This window comes from Lepidochelys kempii, chromosome 7, assembly GCF_965140265.1.
Source record: "Lepidochelys kempii isolate rLepKem1 chromosome 7, rLepKem1.hap2, whole genome shotgun sequence".
NCBI lineage: Eukaryota > Metazoa > Chordata > Testudines > Cheloniidae > Lepidochelys > Lepidochelys kempii.
In genome coordinates this window covers 19,114,351-19,135,319 of record NC_133262.1, presented here as the reverse complement: position 1 = coordinate 19,135,319, position 20,969 = coordinate 19,114,351, and the positions used below count along the sequence as shown (strand labels likewise).

The 20,969-nt window shown below is 45.8% G+C and overlaps 1 protein-coding gene across 2 annotated transcripts in view; it reads left to right on the top strand.

The window, feature by feature from the left end:
* PLXND1 (plexin D1) overlaps window positions 1–20,969 on the top strand; it is a 123,508-nt gene that overhangs the window by 98,573 nt on the left and 3,966 nt on the right. The window contains exons 27-35 of one of the 2 annotated variants that reach the window (XM_073351269.1): window positions 15–171; window positions 2,179–2,282; window positions 3,884–3,947; window positions 6,963–6,997; window positions 9,188–9,292; window positions 10,131–10,294; window positions 12,181–12,328; window positions 17,426–17,566; window positions 20,325–20,399. In XM_073351269.1, the coding sequence (XP_073207370.1) occupies window positions 15–171; window positions 2,179–2,282; window positions 3,884–3,947; window positions 6,963–6,997; window positions 9,188–9,292; window positions 10,131–10,294; window positions 12,181–12,328; window positions 17,426–17,566; window positions 20,325–20,399 (993 nt within the window). Of the gene's footprint in view, window positions 1–14; window positions 172–2,178; window positions 2,283–3,883; window positions 3,948–6,962; window positions 6,998–9,187; window positions 9,293–10,130; window positions 10,295–12,180; window positions 12,329–17,425; window positions 17,567–20,324; window positions 20,400–20,969 lie in introns of those variants that run through there. The other variant, XM_073351270.1, reaches the window with a different exon arrangement.

Genomic DNA, 20,969 nt, shown 5'->3' with positions numbered 1-20,969 from the left:
GCCTTTCCCCACAGAACCTCAATGTGTCTTTCCAAGGCTGCGGCATGGACTCCCTGAGTGTTCGAGTCATGGACACAGATACTCTAAGTCAAGTTAAAGAGAAGATCCTTGAAGCTTTTTGCAAGAATGTCCCATACTCCCAGTGGCCAAGAGTAGAAGATGTTGACCTTGGTAAAGACTCTTTTCCCTTGAGAAATGCCAGTCCTTATTTTAAGGGTGAAGGAGCTCACTGTGTACAGTATGGTGCCCACTGTCAGGGAGAGCAGCCATCCGCTCTTGGCACTGGCATTGGCCGGTTGGGTGGAGAGAGAGAGGGCATACCCAGAGGAAGGAACAGTGATCCCTGGCAATGAGTCATAGGGCCAGATTCCAGTTAGTTTGACTGATGTGTGAGGTGTTATACGTTAGGACAGGAGAAGCTGGTGTTACGTACACAGGAAGTGGACAGGAGAAAAGCCTAGGACGTTGGAGAGTACTTTAACTTGCACCTTCTTAAACCCTGCCCTCCTCTCTGCCCCTGTGTGTATTGCTCAGCCTAGCAGAGGTTGCCTTACTCTCAATTACGGACACTCGTATCTGCATACTGATGGACAACATTCATCACCTTACCGGCACTAGTCTGGGCATAGGCTCAGACATTTCCTTTATCTACCTGTGGGCCATCTCTTTTTCCAGGCTCCCTAACAAATAGATAATAGTTCTCTAGTGCATCTGTGTAGCTGGAGTGACTGGATCAGAAATGTTGCTGTAAATATGTTTAGATGAACGGAGTTGAGACTAGCAAGAAGGTTTTGCTATTGGTGGTTAGGACAGTACTGTAATGATCAGGGCTTCATTGTGGTAGGGACTGTACAAATGCATAGTGAAAGTGAGTCCCTGCCCCTGCTTATATTTGTGCTCAATGTGCTACATTGTACACTATCTATTTTAACAATATATTTTGAACCATATAAACATTGCATTCTAGTTATGAGACCTAAAGCTGTGACCCATTTGTGGTAATTCATGATCCTACAGCACTTCTTTAGGAGTTAGTCAGCCTGATTCGGGCTATCACATCCTGCCTCTCTAAAATTCCCCCCATGTGACTTCATTTGGGCGTGACATCCTTCTTCACTTCCTGTCCTAAACTGATGTGTTGTGTATTGTTGCCACGCGCTGTTACTGTGAGATGCTGAATGCCTTTAGCTCCCAAAAATTCAGTGGGAGTTGAGGTTACTGCGCTCTTTCCAGGGATTTCTCAGCACCTGGCATGGATCACCCTTAAACAGCAGGCACTTCCAACTCCAGGAAACGAAAAGTTAGAAAACAGCTGTGCCCTGTTCAGCTCTTTGTCAGTAGTTGGCCAAGATGTTGCCTGGCCCTGTTCCCCATCCCAATTGACTTGGAATGGTGTGTGTGGCCGTAGGTGACATACTGAGCGAGTGCACTCAGTGAGGGGAGAATGGAGGAGGAGATTACATGGACATTGAAATTCAATGTCACAGGTAGCCACGAAGGGGTGACATTCACCATGGCCAAAGCCTCGCTAAACAGTGCCCATGCAGAAGGCAAGATGTGAACCAAGTAGCAATCCTGCCCCTCACCCTGCTCACCACTAGCTGATGCCCCAGTTCATGTCTCCAGGTAACCCTGCAGAAGAGCGGGAACGCTATGCTTTTTGTCTGTTGGCTGATGCACACGGGCATTTGGGGCCTGGAATCTGGTAAAATGAAGCCTAGGCCCAGCAATCCATACTCTCTGCCCACACCACACAGCCTTCCCTCTTGTGTGCTGTCAGGAACGGGTCAGAGTACTGTGCGCAGTGGAGAATTTATGCCAGATAGGGACTGACAGGGGTGCACACTTACAGTGGCTCTGAGCACCTGGTGAGATGGTCAGAACCCTCTGTACCTCCCTCCGCACCATACAGTCCAGTGTGGACTCAGCCCCGGTTCACCCTCCTGCCCTAAACCAGGAAATTGCACTTTCCGCTTCTCAAGTTAATCCTGAAAGCTTTCCTATTGCAGGCCTGTGAGAGGCATCTGTGGTCCAGTCACATGGCACAGCAGAGACCCCAATACCTCCAAGCACCTGTTCTCTACGTTAAACGTGGCGTTTAAGCACACATTGCTCCAAGCCGAGGTACACGTGCCCTGCTCAGGCTGGCTTTGCATTAACTCCCTTGTTTGTATTTAGAATGGTTTGCCACAAGCACTGACAGCTACGTCCTGCGGGACCTTGATGACACTTCAGTGGTGGAGGATGGCAGAAAGAAACTCAACACTTTAGCCCACTACAAGGTAAAACTGCAAGTGCTCACAGACAGACTTCCATTCCTTCCAGCCAGTCTGTCCTCAGGGACATTCCCTTCCCAAGGAGGATTAACAGAGACAAGCAGGAAGGTTGCCATAGCTCCATGAGAGCTTCCGGGGAACAGACATCTGCCCTGGCAAGAAACTCATTAATATTGCAACACATTGAGATTAATTAAATGCTCTTCATGCAAAACAAGTTATTACTGACAACATAAAAGGCTCCTATTCCCAATGGCCACCATCCATGCTGATTAACATCATAGCACTCCCCTTCCCTGCTCCCACTGAAATCTATGATAGAATTGCCATTGACTGTCCTGAAAGCAGGCTCTGGCCCACAAATGGGAGCTGTTTGTTTTTGTAACAGAGGGTTCCACTTAAAGTGACGCTGTCAAAGAGCAGAAGCATAAAATGTACGGTTACATGTGATTTCACCAAAAATGGATCTGAACAGAGATGTTTTCTTGGCTCTTTTTTTACCTTTAAAACTAAATGAAAACTGGAATTTTTATTGGATTCTTGATTTCCACATACCCCGGAAATGCTGGAAGCACAATCCACCCTGCACTGCAACACAGTGCATGGAAAACCAGAAGTGAAACATTATGATCACTGTTACTGTGGTAGCACCTACAAGCCCCATTCATGGACCAGGACCCCATTGTGCTCCATGCTGTACAAAAACAGAACAAAAAGACCGTCCCTGCCCCGAAGAGCTGACAATCGAAATTTGGTGGCATTTTTCCTTGGGAGCGAAAGCATCTAAATGTGAAAAGCCATTTTCTTTTCTTTTAAATAATCTGATGTGTTGTTACTTTAATACATAAATCGGAGGTATCCATCACCATGGTGTCTGGAACCATTTATCTATCTTAGATACTTATATGGCCTCCAATACCATAGTATTGGAGCACATCACTGTCTTTAAGGTGTTTATTCAGCGAAGAAGGGACATACTATTATCCCCATTTTACAGATGGGAAACTGAGGCCCAGAGAGACCAAGTGATTTGCCCACAGTCACAGGAAGTCTGTGGCAGAGCAGAGAATTGGACCAAGTCCCAGATTAGCACACTAACCATTGGACCATCCTTTCTCTCTTTTTTTAGAAATAACAATAGTTCCCCCATGAGGGGAGCTTGCACCACACACACACACAGCATTTCATTTCTTGCTTGGCATCAGTCAAATCCAGACGGTGTATTTCTTCACACTCCTAGCAAAGGCCGTTCCCCCATCCATCTTCTCAGCCTGGAGAAAGAGATGAAGAATGGGCCTTGCCCTGGAAGTGGCAAGGCTCCTGTGTCATTAGTCACTAGTGCCCAGATGCTCAAAGGTATTTAGGTGCCTAACTCCCATTGATGTAATTGAAATATTGGGAGTTAGGCACCTAAATCTGGGGCTAACATCACAGTGTTTTATTCCGCAAGGTGCAGTTGTCATCTTGAGCGTGGCAGTTTATGTTTGCTGCTCAGACACAGCTGCATCATGAGTACAAGGCTGCCCCAGCTACAGAGCTACCTCGCTTAGCTGTAATCCCGAGCATTCCTTGACATCCTTTACCTTTGTTCTTCTCGTCCTCCTCAGATTCCTGAAGGTGCCTCTCTGGCAATGAGTTTATCAGATAAGAAGGACACCACGCTAAGTCGAGGTAATTTGCTTTTCTCTCTCTTTCATAGTGATGGCACAGGTGACCTTTGTTTTTAGAGATGGGAATTGGGTTCAGGGTTGGCTCTGAGGAGGTGCAGAGAGCCTGCAGACTGCACATTTCAGACCTCTTGCTGAACAGATGAGTGTGGGGTTAATCTTTTCACGGCTAGCTAGAATATTGTGGTTCCCCTCGTTCCTGGAGCACCATCCCCCGGAAATGCATCAAGCATTCAACCAGTGATGATAATCAACTTCAGCCTATGACACACCTCCTCTTTGCCTGGGAATGCTGTAAACACATGGGCAGCCCTCGTCAGTACACAGGGCAGATATTTCTGAGATGCCTGCAGCCCCAGTGCTGGGTGCCCTCAGTTTCAGCTTCATCTGTCTCTTTTCTGTAGTGCTGCACCACATGGCAGGCTATCGAGCTGTGATCCTCACTGGGACCCAGAGCCTGAGGCAGAACTCAGTGGGAGTAAAAACTGAGGATTTGGCCCCACAGTCGTAGTGTGGTCTGAGCGTTGCTAGGCCGGGTGGCCTGGCGACTTCTGAGTGAGCCTCTGACAATGGAATAGACCAACAGGATCTCCAATTGTTCTTCTTCGAGTGCTTGCTCATGTCGATTCCACTGTGGGTGTGCACACGCCCATGTGCACAACCGTCAGAGACTTTTGCCTCAGCGCTACCTGTAGGGCCGGCTGTGGTGCCCCCTGGAGTGCCGAGCTCAAGGTGCGGTATATCAGTATCTCCAATTGTTTTTCCAGCTGGTGCTCTTTACCCAAGAAAGCTTATGCTCAAATAAATTTGTTAGTCTCTAAAGTGCCACAAGTCCTCCTTTTCTTTTTGCGGATACAGACTAACACGGCTGCTACTCTGAAACCATTCATGGCACTGTGGCAAATATATATAGAATGAGCAATCAGCTCTTAAACGCCCCCTCCTTTCCACTGGATTCTTTACTACTGAGATACAACAAGCCCCAGATGTCTTCAGCTGCTCACAGAACGCTTATGCTACAAGAACTTGTGTGGCTGAATCCTGCCCTTTATATATGAATGGTGCAGCACCCTCAGCCAGAATTGATGGCTGGACAAAGAGACAGAAAGACGGAGCAGAGACACTTAGTGCTCTATTGACTGCAGTGCGTGACATTCTCTGTGTGGCGGCCAACAGTCTGGAGGAAAAAAAAAAAAAGGAATCCAAAGAGCTGTGAGCAGTGTTGCTGCAGTATTCTGTAGAGCTGTGGGGGGCCAGGACCAGAGACTGCTGGGAATATAATACGTTGGTCATCAGGCTGGACAGCATGAGGTCATCTCCATCAGTGCTGCTGAATAGGCCCATTTGTCACTCTTTGTACTTGAATGGCTGCTGTTTAGTGTTGTGACAGCCCAGCTCCCAATTTCTGCTGAATGCTTCACATCAGGCTGAAGAGCTTTTCATTGGATGAGTAGTGTACGAGTGGTAGATCACGGTTTTATGGTCAATCCTCATGTGTCACTCTGACATCCAGCGATGAAACTTCTAAACTTCTCATTCCAACACTAAGGGTTTTATAGGTCACTTGTAAAAAGGAAAAACAATTGATTTTGTGTCCTTTTGTGCTAAAGCCCCTTTTTAATCTGTGTTTATACAGCACCTAGCACATTGGGGTCCTGATCCATGACTGGGGCTCCTAGGTGCTATGGTAATACAAATAATAATAATGTTATGTTGTTGTTATTATTATTATTATTATTATTTTATTGAAATATGTGGGTGGAGGAGAGGGGAGGGTTCTGATTTCTCTCTTTTTTTAACCTTAAACATCTGGATTATCAAGTCTCCTCCTGTGTTTGCTCAAAGACTGTGTAGAGAACGGGGCCGGGCCCTATCTGTCCCTCAGTTTGAAGGTGTTTGAATCTTTCACAAAGAACCTTTTTTCTCCAGATGTTTGTTGGAGGTTTGCATTGAACAGGTGTTTACAAAAACAAAACAGAAAAGGAGGAGTTTGAAAATCTAATCAAAGATCACTTCCCCTCTCAATTACGCAATGTCACTCTCTTTGAATGTCAGCATCTGTCTAGTTCTCAAGTGCTGCATGGAGTCATCCAGCAAAGGCAGGGTAGACAAGAATTTCATATGAAGAAAAAAATCAGACATAAAGTTTTTAAAAGCTGCCAGTTTCTTTAGGCCTTCACACGTGGTAAAGAAGAAAAATGGCACAGCTCCAATGTCATTTGCCTTTGAGATCACTTTTAAGCCACAAGAATTTGGAAGATCATTGCACTGCTTGGAGAGGGGAGGGAGTTTGTGTTGGATGGAGAGGAGGGTGGAGGAAAAGTGTTGCCCTGCCATTCAAGAGCAAGTTCAAAGAGCAGCCGAAGCAACACACCTACCCAGAAATGCTGCCGCTCAGAGTGACCCATTCGCAGAATAAATGGAGTAGATTCAGGGTGGTGCCCCAGTCAAATGTGTCTTTGCAGAAATGTATGTCTTGCTGGGTCTTTCCTTGTAGCTACTGACCATCAGAGTCTGAAAGCAGAAGTCATTGCTTGCAAACAAACAGTTACAGCAGCTTTTGGCCGCCAGATTTAGTCCGCGTATAGAAATCAGTTTCCTTTCTGAGACCGGGTGATAAGAGACTCTTTCTGAAATCCGAGTCAAACAGTATGTTGTCCAGTAATGATAAATGCTGAAGTACAGCCTAGACAAGGACAAACATAACTAGTGATCAGAGTGCAGGACTGGAAATTGGCAACTCACGAATTCTAATCCTGGCTCTGACACTGTCTTCAGGCAAGACACTGTGCCTCTCTGCCTCAGTTTCCCCATCTGTCTAATGGGTTAAATACCAACTTCACAGAAACACTGTCAGGGTTAGCTAAAGTGGCTTGTACAGGAATCACTTAGTGTTGTCCTTGTTGCTCCTTCCCCAGAAAACAACACCCACACCCAAACTTTTTCATTAACTGATTCTGTATGAAGTTTTCTGAGGCACAACATAAGAAACTAAGCTGTTTTTTTTTATTTTTTCCAGTGAAGGATTTGGATACCGAAAAATACTTTCATTTAGTAAGTATCCCATTCCAAAAGCCATCAAGGCTAATGACTCTCCCACTGTGTGTGGCCAAGGGTGTTTTTGTTGGGGGTTACTTCACCCATCTCCTCCCTATTTCCTTTGTAGAAAATGTCTATTTGGGAACTGGACCCTTTCACCAAGAAATTGCCTGAGAAAGGAGGTACTGATAACTTAAGGAAAAGGCAATGAATGCACACAAATCCCAACAGCAACTTCCCTGGAGCCCTGTCTTGTGGCTGGGAAAAGAATTACTTAGCTAGAGGAGTGTGGTGGTGGGAAGGAGGCCTGGCCGGATGGAATTTGCAATGTACAATTGTTATGGAATGAGCCTGCCTTGCAGCAATGTATTAATGTGCACTTAAAGGGCACTAATGCTGTGCAGAGTTTTTTTGTCAAAGGCAAAGCTAGGAATGCTTTCCATATGTACAGTAAATGCAGGCGGATGCATTTGTCACCCAGCTAGCTTGTTGGCTGGTGATCAGACCTGCCCAGGGGGTTGGCTGAGCCCCCTGTGGTTACTGCGTTGTTTTTGTAATAAGGTAATACTTGAGCATACGGTATGTTTGGCAGAGAGATTTCAGTTTTTATCTTAATCTTGATCATAGTCTCAAACGTATTTCACCTTTCTGATGGCTGCCAACTAACAGATACAGGAAGAGCAAAACCCTGCTAGTCAGGGATGTTTCCAAAAAATGGAGTTCACTGCAAGCCTATAAACTTAATCTTTACAAGGAAGTAGTTTGTGCCATACAGAAAGATTCCAACCTTTTTATTCTGTTGCTCAATCATGAATTTGTTATAGCAAGAGATCTTCATCTGGCCTAAATCAGCATAGCTCTATTTATGTCGATGGAGCTGTTCCGATTGACACCAGCTAAAGATCTGGCCCAAAGAGTTACATTCCAAAGTAGGGGTAGGTAAGTTCCAATGGTATGAAACTCGATGGGAGAGAAGAATCATACTCAATGTGACTATACTATTATGATATTCCTGGTAACCTCTTCCCCCCATGGTATTTCTGCTTTTGGACCCATGTCATTTCCATGTACGTGATGAAAGAGGAGTGAATCTTCTTCAGCCTTGATTATGTTAACGTAACCCAGCTCCGTGGGGCTGAAGCACTATGTGTGACAGTGGCAGAGGAACCCCTTTACACTGCACTCAGTGAGATGCTGGCTCCCCATGATACCTCCCCGTCAGAGAGACCAACAGTGGGGTCGAGAGGCTGCATATAAGACAGCCTTACTAGCATGGAATATAAAACCTATCCTGCAATGGAAACAGAGCAGAGATCTGTGGCCTGTTCTAGATGCCCATTACCATTAGAGAGTTCAGACAACAGCATGGACTGAGCAGCAAGCTAGGAGAGAAATGCCTGATTCCTAATCCCAGCTTTGCCACTGAGTCCCTGTGAAGCCTTGGGCAAGTCACTTAATACATAAATACTATTACTCACCCATCTCAGTGAGGTAGTGATGATTTACAAGTTAATGTTTGGACAGCACTCTGAAAGTCTGAAGTGATGTATTGTTATAAGGGGGAAAGGGGCATTTCAAGCATCAGGAAATATTTTATGAACTTCACATCTTTCCAAATTAAAAAAAATGTGCTCCAATAAAAAAAATACTAGGAGCACTGCAGGAAAAGAGAGAGAGGGTGAATATGCACATAGAAAATAATCAGAAGAGGTACATCAGTGGCATGCTAGGGCACTGCCGGGGCACTAATTCAATGATCTGAGCAATGGAACATTTAGATTTTGTTTTTTGTTTTAAAGGTAGCAGAGGGTTTGTTAACAAATCAAACAAAGTTTTTGTGCTTTTTCCACATTTCAAGACAAGCTGCTTTTTTCTGTGTAAGCCTGGCCTTGTGTTGCTGGTATCCCAAATTACAGTAGCACTGGGGGAATTCAAGAAGTGAAACAGACCAAAAACTTAAATGAAATTGATCGGTTCATTTTCATTGTCCAAGTTAAGAGAAATAGAACAAAAGGCACAAATAGCAAAAAGTCAGTTTGATCATTAAGTTTCTTTCAGTTTTAACTAATCTAATTGTGTGTTTGGCAGCATAGATAATGTTTTATTCACTGTGTAAATTGTGTGTTGGTAACATCCCTTCTTACTCAGTAAAAAGATGTCCCGAAGGCAGGAATCATGAGCATATTTTTTCTTGTATTGACTCAGGTTCTTCCAACTGATGAACTGATTGAACATAAGAAGTCCCATAGACAGAGCCATAGAAAAAAAGTCCTACCTGAGATCTACTTGACCAGGTTGCTATCTACAAAGGTAAGAGAAGCTGGGCCAGGGTGAGAGTTTTGTTTATGGGAAATAGGATATCTGTTGGTAGCTCTGTCATAAAATGTGACTTGTTATTTTTAAGCAAGGTTACATTATGCCCTGAGTAGAGATGGGTGCTGTAGCATCCCTCTCTGTAGAGAAGAGATGGGACTCTGCCATACCAAATATAAGGAATTTGAAGCTGCTGGACATAAGCAGACCCTGTAGTTTTCTCTGACTTTGTAGCTGGTAGTCTGCCTAATGAAGCCACACGTTACCTCCCTGTTGCCTGGCCTGGCCTATACACTTAGGAAAGGGATTCGGACTACAACAGAGGCTCAAGACCCAAAATTAAGATTTGGGCACAGACTTCCCCAAAGTTTGGGGATGTTCATATCAGAGGAGGGGGAAGAACATTGGTTCAATCTGGATTCAGTTTGGAACTTCCCTACACTCCAAGGGTGTTTGGATTCAGGGCTTGGGCTCAAGCCCATCTTTAATCCCAGTGTGATGTATAGCTGGACCAGAGATCATAAGAATGGCCAACAATCTCTAGTTTTCTATTTACTGTGCAGAACAATCACAGATGTGCTCTGAGATCCCAGCAGTAAGAAAAAGCAACTTCTATGCCAAAAGAAATTAGCTCCAAACTGGAGCTAATTATATCACCAGGCACAAAACTAACCTTTCTCTCTCCCATTTTGCATCCCCTCCCTTCCTCAATTTACAAAACTGGCAGCAAAGTCTCTTTCACTTGTGAAGAACAAACCAATCCCCTCGGAATAGTAACTTTTTTTTAGTTGTTGCTGCTTCACCTTGGCCAATGCTATGTGCACTTGTCCCCTAGGGCACGTTGCAGAAGTTCCTGGATGACCTATTCAAAGCCATTCTCTGTATGCGAGAGGACAAGCCGCCTGTGGCTATCAAGTATTTCTTTGACTTCCTGGAGGAGCAAGCGGAGAAAAGAGGGATCTCTGACCCTGACACTTTGCACATTTGGAAAACCAACAGGTTTGGAAGATGAGACCCATTATTTCCTTCCTTTCCAGCTCAGCAGGACAAGTAGATGCAAAGCCACAGTGCCTTGAAATAATCATTAAAGTGATAATGCAGAGAGCTGGTAACGAATACAGGATTTAGAGTGCTTGGTGGGGCAGAGAACTGGGGCAGGGGCAGAAACAGAGAGCTGAGGGGTACAACTAAGGGACAGAGGAAAAAGGGGCAGAAAGGGGGACAGAAAAGCCAAGGGGCAAGTGTGGACAGAGAGCTAGCAATATTGCCAACCTCAGGTATTCAGAAATCCGGAGTCTGGCCCACAAAAAGTCATGAGATTGTCTTAAAAATCACGAGATTTTTGAAGCAATATATTTGGGTTCTTTTCATTTGTCTTCTGACTTTTGAACCTTTTGGGGGTCACATTTTCAAGCTTCTCTCTGCAGCCATGAAGGCTAGAAAGTTACTGTTTTTTTAATAACCCGCTGAGATGCTGGCATCTTCACATGACTCCAGGAGCTGGCACTTCAAGAAGAACACCATATAGTGGGAGACAGATGGTAAAGTGGCAAAAGTTGGCATCACTGAGCAAGAAGAAAAGCAGAGAGCTGGGGCCAGATTACTAAGGAAGGCTGTGGAACACAGAAATGAGGAATGACCCAGAGGGCCAAGGCAGAGATAGGGAAGAAACTTGAAGGAGGTTCAGCCATCTTAATAGAAGAGGAGTGGCGAGAACTCGGGGGAAAGGGGAGAGGAAACTTGAAGGAGAGGCTCAGCACCTCTCAGATGAGAGGGGCAGTTGGCCCTGAAGTTGCCACAATGGGACCAGCTGTTCCAGCCCCAGCTCATGGAAATTAAGAACATGCTTTGGGAGAGAAGATCAGTGGGTATGCAAATTCGCATAATAGGTTGGTTTAGGGTATGGAAATTTTATCTCCAGGTTTTTGATGCGCCAATAGATAGGGCTGCTAATGGGCTACAGGGCTTCTCCCTTCTTGGCCGCTGGTTCTAATCCTGTCCAAGTTGGTTGTGAGCCAGAGTTGTTACCATCAGATGCTCGGAGTTCTGCTTCGTGGTCTCAGTACAACGCCTCGTGGGCAGGTCTCTCTGTCCCCATTGGCACTTGAGCTGGCAGGCTCAGCAGCAAAGCCAAGGAACGCGTGAGCCACGGAACTGATCCATCTAGGCCAGGGAGGAGCAGATGGAGAGAAGTTTGCACTGCTGCTGTCTGTGCTGTAGCCATTTCATGGCAAGTTGTGTTTGCAGGGCACAGTCACCAGTACTGAAATAGCTGCCACAAAGGTGTTCCAAACATCTGTGCTAGGAAGACAGGGTGAAAGCGACAAAAAAGAGCAAGACAGCAATGGCCTTCTGGATTTATGCCCTTGGAGAGAGAGAAAATGTAATGAAGGTCAGACACAAGGGATGTTTCCCAGGACTGTGCCTACCCATCAGGCCCTGGTTACATTCTGACACTGAGACGGATGAACAGGGATCAGCACCACTTGTAGGAAGTTATCTCTGTGCTTTTGCCTGTAAATTTAGAACTATTTTATGAACGATGCAAGGCTCAATGAATTGCTCAAGGTGTAATGCAGCGATCATACCTAGGTAGGGAACTCATGCATACTCCATGCCTGATCCTCACACTTCACCCTAAGGGAAACTCCCTGTCATCTGTGAAACACATTCCTGCCCCTTCTAGCCAAGGTGATGCATAGTAAGGGATGGTAACAACAATTAAATAATAACCTTGTCTCCATATTTTTCCCTTTTCTTTTTTTCTTGTGTTTTTTCTCCTCCATCACCCCGTCTGCTTTTTTCTTTCTTTTCCTCAAATCACTCTGGACTGATCTGGGAATGTCGAAGCTCATCCAGTCTGTTTCTGATACTTTCCCATGCAGCCTACCTCTGAGGTTTTGGGTCAACATTCTGAAGAATCCCCAGTTTGTCTTTGACATCGACAAGACTGACCATATAGACGCCTGTCTCTCTGTCATAGCCCAGGCCTTCATCGATGCCTGTTCCATCTCCGACCTACAGCTGGGCAAGGTACAGATCTGCAGCTCCCACTAAGATGCATCTGTCCCTTCTCCCCACTCTCTGCTCAGAGATAAGTCTTACAAGAATTGAGATTGGGTGATGGGAGTGCATGGTTGTAGGCATGCTGGAATGATAGGCAACATGGGAGCCAGAGTCTGGGAAGTTAAGGAAATTGAAGCCTAAATGGTGAATGAAATATTCTGGGTCCTTCATCAGTAGACCAGGTGGTGCGCTGCGCTGTATATTGTTCCCATTCTTAAAGGAAAACTTCATTGCTGAGCCCAATAGGATAAAAGCTCAAACTGAGAAACAGCCATCACCTTGAGTACACAAAGAAATGGGATTGTGACAGTATGTGTGTTAATTACGGCTGACATAATGGCTGATGGCAGCTATGGGGCTGAGAAGTGTAAGGATGGGCCCCATCAACCCTGGGGTGCTGACACTCCTGAATCTCAGGCAGTCTCCAATCCAAATCTCAGTTTTGCAAGTAGGCCCCATCTCCAGCTTTCTGTGATGCTCTGTCTGAGAGTCCCGTGCAGAGGCTATGCACCAATTCCTGACCTGCATTAACAATAGTTTGAGTCAGAAGGAAAATTTGAATGCAACTTTAAATGGAAGTGAGATTCTCATCTCACTTACAACAGTTCAACTTCAGTGACTTCGACAGAGCTATTCCTGAATGACCCTGGGGAAAGAGAGGGAAGAATCAAGCCCTTAACACTGAAAACATTAAGGCAGGTTGAAAATTGGCTTGTGGCCTGTTCCATGTTGGGCAGCACAATGGAGACCTGGTCTATACTATGTTTTGCCAGATAGGCAATGGCATTCTGTTAGGAATGTGAAAAATCACCCCCCAAGAGACACAGCTATGCTGGCAAAAGCCCTGGTGGACATGCAATTATACTGACCAAAAAAAGACCTTTTGGCAATATTGCCTATTCCATTCAGGGAACTGGTAGAAGCTATACTGAAAAAAAACCAGTATAAACTGGTCTCCACTAGCAGGGTTTGCTGGTATAGTTCTTTTTCTAGCATAGACAAGGCTTTAGTGAACTAAGCACAAGACTGGGAACCAGAAACTACTGCAATCTCATCCAAGCTCTACCACTGACTTTCTTTGAGGCCTTGGCCAAGTGACCTAGGCCCAGAACATCACAGGTATTTAGGCACCTAACTCCCACTGAAATCAATAGGTGTTAAGCACCGAAATAACTTGAGATTCTGGCCCTTGGTCATAAATTTTCAAAGTGTGTGCGCATGGGCAGCGGGTAAAGGAGGCTGGGAGAGGCTAAGCCTTCCCAAACCTCCACTAATGCTTCCTGCTGCGGCCCTGGGGCTGGGCCATGGCAGGTCTCAGAGTTCCTCTGGGTGGACCAGGCTCAGGGGCTCAGTCCTGGTAAGCCAGGGCTCCTCCGGACTGCTCTGCATTCTGGCAGGCCAGCCCAGACTTGGGGCTGCTCCTGTACTCCAGGGGCCAGCTGGGGTTCAGGACAGCGCTGGTGGGCCAGCCAGCAAGAGCTGGGGCGGGGGCAAACTTTGGGCGGAAGGGGCAGGGCAGGGGGCTTGCCTCCCCCAAACTGAGGGTGCACATGCCACGTGTGTGGTCCTTTTTGTACACACTTCTGACCTGCATGCAATGTCAGGGTTGGGTACAAATAGATCTGTGCACACACAAGCAACCCTGACTTGCATGCATGCATCGGGCATAGCCCACGGGCAGGTGAGGTCTACATGGAAGTTCACTTGCACTTTTGGGAATTTAGGCTTTAACCACTCAGGTTTCCTATTTGTGAAATAGGGATAATAATATTAACCTACCTCAGGAATTAAAGGGTTAACAAATCCATTTGTATAAAGCTCTTTGGCAATATCAAGTGCTATATAAGTACTGTTGGTATGAGGCGCTCATCCTGCCCCTAGCACATATTCCAGCATTTAAAGCAAGTTGTCCGTGTTGCTCAGCCCAACAGCATGAGGTTTGCTTGTCCTGTACAGAAAAGTCCTGTGGACTCAAACAGGTATGAAACCTTATAGGGGCCTATCGAAAATACTCTGAAAACATGACAGAGAGAGTGATTATTTATTTAGGCCCCAAGCCTGAAAAACAGTTACACATGTGCTTTATTTTACACAAGAGCAGGGACATTTACTTCTGTTTTAAGCACATGTGTAATTGTTTGCAGGATCAGGGTCTTATTTATTTTTATGATGATAGTTGCCAGAAATCAGGATCAGCTCCCATTGTGCTAAGAGCATTACAAAGACGTACAAAGACACAGTCCCTGCCCTAAAGAGTATACAATCTTTTGAGTAGGTTGTTTGATTTCTAGCAGGGCTATCCTAGGGTATTCTGGTCTGTCGGCAGTTCAGCCACACTTACAGAAAAGCAATCATTCGTTATTAAGTTCTGGTGGTGTTGCCAGAAGGGGTCATTTTTCAGTGTTGTAAAACGAAAAGCGACATGTCACGGTTTGTTCAGGTGAGCAGTGCTCTGATTATGTCACTCTACAACTGCATGAGGCTACGAGAATGAGTATTTTTGCCTTCAGAGACTTTGCCAAGATCAGGTGGCGGATCTAGGTGCCATCAGTTCACACAGGATTAATCAGTTTAGTTCTACCCTATTTTGAATATGCCCATCACCCTAGTATCTAGGCATCTGATTCTACTCAGTCACAGTGGTTTTACCTTGCTGTAACACCATTTACTGCAGTGGGGTTACTCTTGATTTGAGGGACATCAGAATCAGGCCCACGCATCTAGCGTCGTCTTGGGATTTTATGTTGCTGAGGCTATTCTCTGCACTTTACCACTGATAAATGTTAGTAGTTCAGAACAGTTATTGGTCTTTATGGGGCTAATCCTGCGGCCCTTTATCCCCCAAACAGTCTAACTGAAATCATGGAAGTAAGGACTCAAGGAACAGACTGTAAATATACAACAGTCTAGAAAGTATGGGCCTGGTTCTCCTCTCACTGCTACCCGTTTTACCCCCATGTAACTCACATCACCCTCAAACTCCATAGCTCAGGCAGCTAGAAGGAAGAGAGGTTGCGTGTGTTTTATTGTCCTCCCTTTGGCTCCGCTGAGTTTGGTGTTGACATCTGAAACTTCCTGACATAAATAAGTTTTATGAGTGAGTGCTGTAAATCATGTCCTCATGGTGCAGTATGTGACGCAGAGCACACCCTGTGGGGGGCTGGGTGTCGGGGCAGAGCATTCCACCTAAATTAAAAGCATCAGGAAGTCTTCACTGGGAGAGATTTAATACTGGAGGAAGATCTAATGACTGCTTGATTTTTGTTTGTTTGGGTTTTGAACATTTTTTAGTCTGTTACGAAACACCTATAATTTGTCCTTGTCAAACTGTCAATTAAAGAAGGGGGGGTCAGCTGGGGTCAGACAGCAGATGGAAATGTTTTCAGAAACACAATAGCATAAAAAAGGAATCGTTGAGTAATGTGGGAAGAATAAATCTCCCACATAAAAGTAAAGTGGCCTGTATATACAGTATGTCACCAGCCTTACACTGATGTAATTGCACTGTCTTCAGTGGAGTTACTCCCAGTTTAAATTGGTATGAGATTAGAATCAGATCACATATATCTGTATTCTGTGTATGTAATAAACTTTAGCATGCACTCCCTGTGCCAACATACAATTTATAATACATATACATACAGAAACGGAGAAATAACTAAGAGGAAGTTTGGTTCCCTCTGAGCTTTGTAAAGGAAGTGTTATAAACAGGCTATATAAATATGCAGGGCATTGCACAAATGCAGTCTGGGGGGTTGAAACCACACAGACCCTACAGCTGATGCTGAATGCCGCTGCCCATTTAGTGAGGGTATGGCTCCACTTTGAGTTGGTAGTATAATTTCCACCTCAAGAAAACATGCCTGCACTAGCTAGTACCCTAAAAACAGAAGTGCTACCACAGCAGCATAAGTGGTGGAAAGGACCAGCTGCCCCAAGTAGGAGATGCTAGGGATGTATGCGGGGTGGGTAGCCCCTCCCACCACTGCAGCTACACTGCCATTCTGCACCACCAGAGCTAGCGCAGGTATGTCTCCTCAAGCTGGAAATTACCCCTCCAGAAAAATTGTAGACATACCCTTACTAGTGGTAGCCACATCCCATATTACAACTGTGCCCTAAAGGCTTCACTGGCTTCCTGGTTATGGCCCGGTGCATTTCAAGGTGCTGCTATGAACCTTGAAGGCCTTAACTGGTTTTCTAGCTGAAGGACCCGTTCCCTCCCTGTGTAGCTGCAACATTTGGGGTCAGCTGGTGTGCTCTTGCTAATAGTCCCTGGACTTGTGTGTCTGGGGGCTAGGACAGGCTAGTCTCAGTACAGCATCATTCAGTCTAGACCTTTCTCCCTTCCTTGTCCCAACAGACAGTCTGTTGACCTTCAGGGCACCATGTAAAGGTAATAGGCCCAGGTCATTCCCAGGATAATGCTATTGAAAGGAATGGCACTACCTGGAGGATCAATTTGATCCCACCAGTTTACTTGGACTTTTGTCTGAGTAGGTGCTGGTGGGACTATACCATCCCTGATAGCTGGGCAGGGAGAATGAGATGATTAATGTCCACTTGGACAAAACAAAGTGTAGTTGGTTATTTTCCCTTTATTAATTTACATGTACTCGATCAGACAGAATGTGAGCAGGACACATTGTTTTAGACGACTAAAAATAAATCAAAACTCTAATGAAAAAGAATCCAAGGCCAATATGTCAACCTGCAAAGCTCAGTCCCTCCCACCAACGTGACATAAAGAACTTGATTTTTAAACAGGCTGCGTGCCCAAAATGAATGTGTAAATTTGGGCAACACCTCATCATGTATGTACCCAGTACCCTGATTTACATGCAGTCTTAGCCGTTGTATGTGCACAGTAGTCATGCCATTGTGCACACATTTTGTGCATCTTACTGGTTAAAACCAGGACCCCAAAGTTGAGTTTTTTCCTTAACACAGTTGAAGTTCTTGTTTTAAAAACTTCGTATTAAACTTCCAGTGTGAAGCCCGGATGACCAGGGAATGAGCCTTGGAGCCAATGAAGTATCCATCTGTCTCTCTCTCTCTCTCTAGGACTCACCTACCAATAAACTACTGTATGCCAAGGAGATTCCAGAGTATAGGAAAATAGTGCAGCGCTATTACAAACAGATCCACGACATGCCACCTCTCAGTGAGCAGGAAATGAATGCACACCTCGCAGAGGAGTCACGGGTAAGAAATCTGCAAAGCCATGGTAGCTTTAAAGAAGGTCTACTCATACACCCACTGGTGTCTGCTGGAGCAGGAGCAGCCCCACAGAATCCGTTGTGGGAGTGTGGTGGTGTTCTCCAGGCTGCTGAGCACACCTTTTCTGGCTGCCGTAATGGCTACAAGGTTGATAGGTTACCTGTGGGGAAAGCAGGCAGGGATCAGCTGTCTGCAGTACAGGACATTGGGTAATGCAGTACAGGACGCTGGCACTGAGCATCATACTTGCTAATGCTGAAGCTGGAACAGAAAGGGAAAAATCATTTCTCCTCTCTCTATATAAATGTAGAGCTAGATCCACTAACTCCACTTTCTCCAGCTGCAACCTTCAAATTGTCAGGGATTGGCCCTGTTTATTTGCCCTAAAGAGGAGCATGGTAGGAATAAGTGATGTGCTGCTGTGAAGACAGAAGAATTCTGATGAACTAAAAGACAGTTGATTCTGAAGCTAAGACTCTCTCTAAGCACATCAGTGTAGACCAGTATGTCCCTGCACTGGGAGTGAACAAACTTGGGTTCTGTACCCAGGTCTGCCAGTGTCTTTGTTTGTGATTTCACTGCTAAGTGCTTCAGTTTCCCCCTCTATAAAATTAGAATAATAGAGCTGGCCTGAGAACAGTAATTCCAGTTTGCAGAGGATTTGGAATGAAACAAAATTTTGATGTTCTCCATGAAACAAATTTAAAAAAAAATTATTTGGAACACTGAAACATTCCATTTAGATTTTTTTTTTTTTAACAAAACTTTGCCTGGCAGGCTGCCAAAGCGCTGGGAGCCAGGTCTCCCATGGCTCCGAGGCCTGCTGGCTACCCAAGCACCCTGCTCTTGGGAGTTGGAAGCCCAGGGAACCAGCTTCCCAAAGAGTCTAGAAGCCCTGAGGTCCCCAATTCAGAGGCAATCTGCCTGATGAGCTACTGGGAAGCTGGGCAGGTGAGCTAGGAAACCAGGCATGTTTCAAAACCTGCCTGGCAGTCACGTTTGCTGCCTGGGTTCCATCGGCGCTTCATCAAAATAGAACCAGCTCCACAAAAGCATTTCAGTTAACAAATCTGCAAATTCCAATGAAAGATATTTTGTCAGAAGTTTCCCGACCAGCTCTTTCTGACCCACTTCTGTGATGTGCTTGGAGATTGTGGAAGGGTTGACACGTGGCTGGCATGCCCTCTCATGGCTGGGCAGGCATAGCGGCTTTTTCCTCCCTAGCGCCTCTACCAACAGATACTCAGTTCTCACTGTAGTCTGTCTTGTCTCACAATTCAGCCCTCTGGCCAGGTCACCATTAAGTTCCACCCTTTCCGGGATAACAAGAAGTCCAACCAGATTCTAAACCTTTCATCTGGTCTTTGGCCCTCAAATCTGGGTCGCATCATCTCTACAGCCCTTCACTCAGGGTTTTCAGTTGTCCTTCGCCACTTCTCAGGGGCCTCTTACCACCTTCCCAGTGGCTGGTAGGGAAACCCAGTCCAGGGACCCTATAACCCCAAGTTTGCTCCACCAGCCTCCTTGCTGCTGCCTCCCTGGACTTCTTCCTACTATAGCCATTTTTCCCCCAAGCTTTCTCCCCAGCCCCTTTGCAGGCTCTTATAGGGCCAGTGCCTCCCAGGGCTCGCTCCCTGGAGGTCTGGTTCCTGCTCTTGACTGTTTTCCCGATCCACTGCAACCCTTGCATCAGAGGGTAGCATTAAACTCCCCAGGCCTCCATGGCTACCAGTTTTATCCCTGCTAAGCTGCTTCAGGATCACCCGCCTGCTCTTGGGTTTGGCCTCTCCCTGGTGGAGCCAGTTCTTCCCCTTTATCTCCAGGCCCAGCTATCCAACAGGGACACCCAAAACCATCAGAACTGCTAAACTCAACTGCTGTGTCCTGGTCCTCTGCTCTCTGCCACCAAAAGAGTGACTACAGCGTTCTTCCTTCACTCCCTGCAGACCCCTTCTGCCCTCGACTTGTTCCCTTTAGAGAGCCAACCAGCTGCTCCCCAGCTGGGCTTCAGCTTTAATGAGTCCTGGCCCACCCTTCATAGAATCATAGAATATTAGGGTTGGAAGAGACCTCAGGAGGTCATGTAGTCCAATCCCCTGCTCAAAGCAGGACCAATCCCCAACTAAATCATCCCAGCCAGGGCTTTGTCAAGCCTGACCTTAAAAACCTCTAAGGATGGAGATTCCACCACCTCCCTAGGTAACCCATTCCAGTGCTTCACCACCCTCCTAATGAACTAGTTTTTCCTAATATCTAACCTAGCCCCGCCCTGCAAATTGAGACCATTGCTTCTTGTTCTGTCATCTGCCACCACTGAGAACAGCCTAGCTCCATCCTCTTTGGAACCTGCCTTCAGCTAGTTGAAGGCTGCTATCACATGCAACCAGGTGGGTTAATTGGGATATACAGAGAGCTACAGATGAATGGCGCTATATAGTATTATTAAAATGGTGCCAAATTCATCCCTGGCATAAACAAATGCCACTCCCAATGTAATCTGTGGAGGTGGGCCCTGTTTGTGAGAGGAATAAATTTTGGCCTTTGCCTCTGAAGTCACTAAACAAGTATAACATATAGCTTGAATAACGTAGATGGAAACAAGAGTCCAAGCATTTTGATCCAGTGTTAACTTAGAGCAAATCAGATCTAAGCCTTTTATTACTCCAGTTGCTTTCTGTTGAACGGACTAGATTCCTGCATTTGGATTAATATTCCTCCCCTGTTTGTTTTATCTTTTATGAAGAAATATCGGAATGAGTTTAACACCAACGTGGCCATGGCTGAAATATATAAATATGCCAAAAGATACCGCACTCAGGTAAGCAGCTTAATTTGTCAGGAGGTGAAGTCAGTGCTCAGCATTCCAGGTAACTGTGGGGAAATATCTGATGTCCTTTTGTATGCAACATTGGTGCAGCCATGTCAGGGCAGGTCTACACTATGGCAGGGATCAATGCTCTGAGATCAAGCCACCAGCCGTCAATTTAGCGGGTCTAGTAAAGACCCTCCAAATCGACTGCGGCTCACTCTCCAGTCAATCCCTGTACTCCTCCCACAACGGGAAGAGTAAGGTAAGTTGTCGGGAGATTTTCTTCCGCCTCAGTCTCAAGATATTAGAGAGACAAGGTGGGTGAGGTAATATCTTTTATTGGACCAACTTCTGTCGGTGAGAGAAACAAGCTTTTGAGCTGTACAGAGCTCTTCAGGTCTGGGAAACGATCTCAGACTGTCACAGCTGAATGCAAGAAGGAACAGATTGCTCAGCATAAGTAGTTAACACATATTTCAGGGGTCTATTCAAGATGAGGTGGTGCATTAACACCCCTCCAGACATAGGGGGGAAAGAAACTGGAGGGGTGGGAGAGGTAGCTGTGGGGGGGAGGGTTGT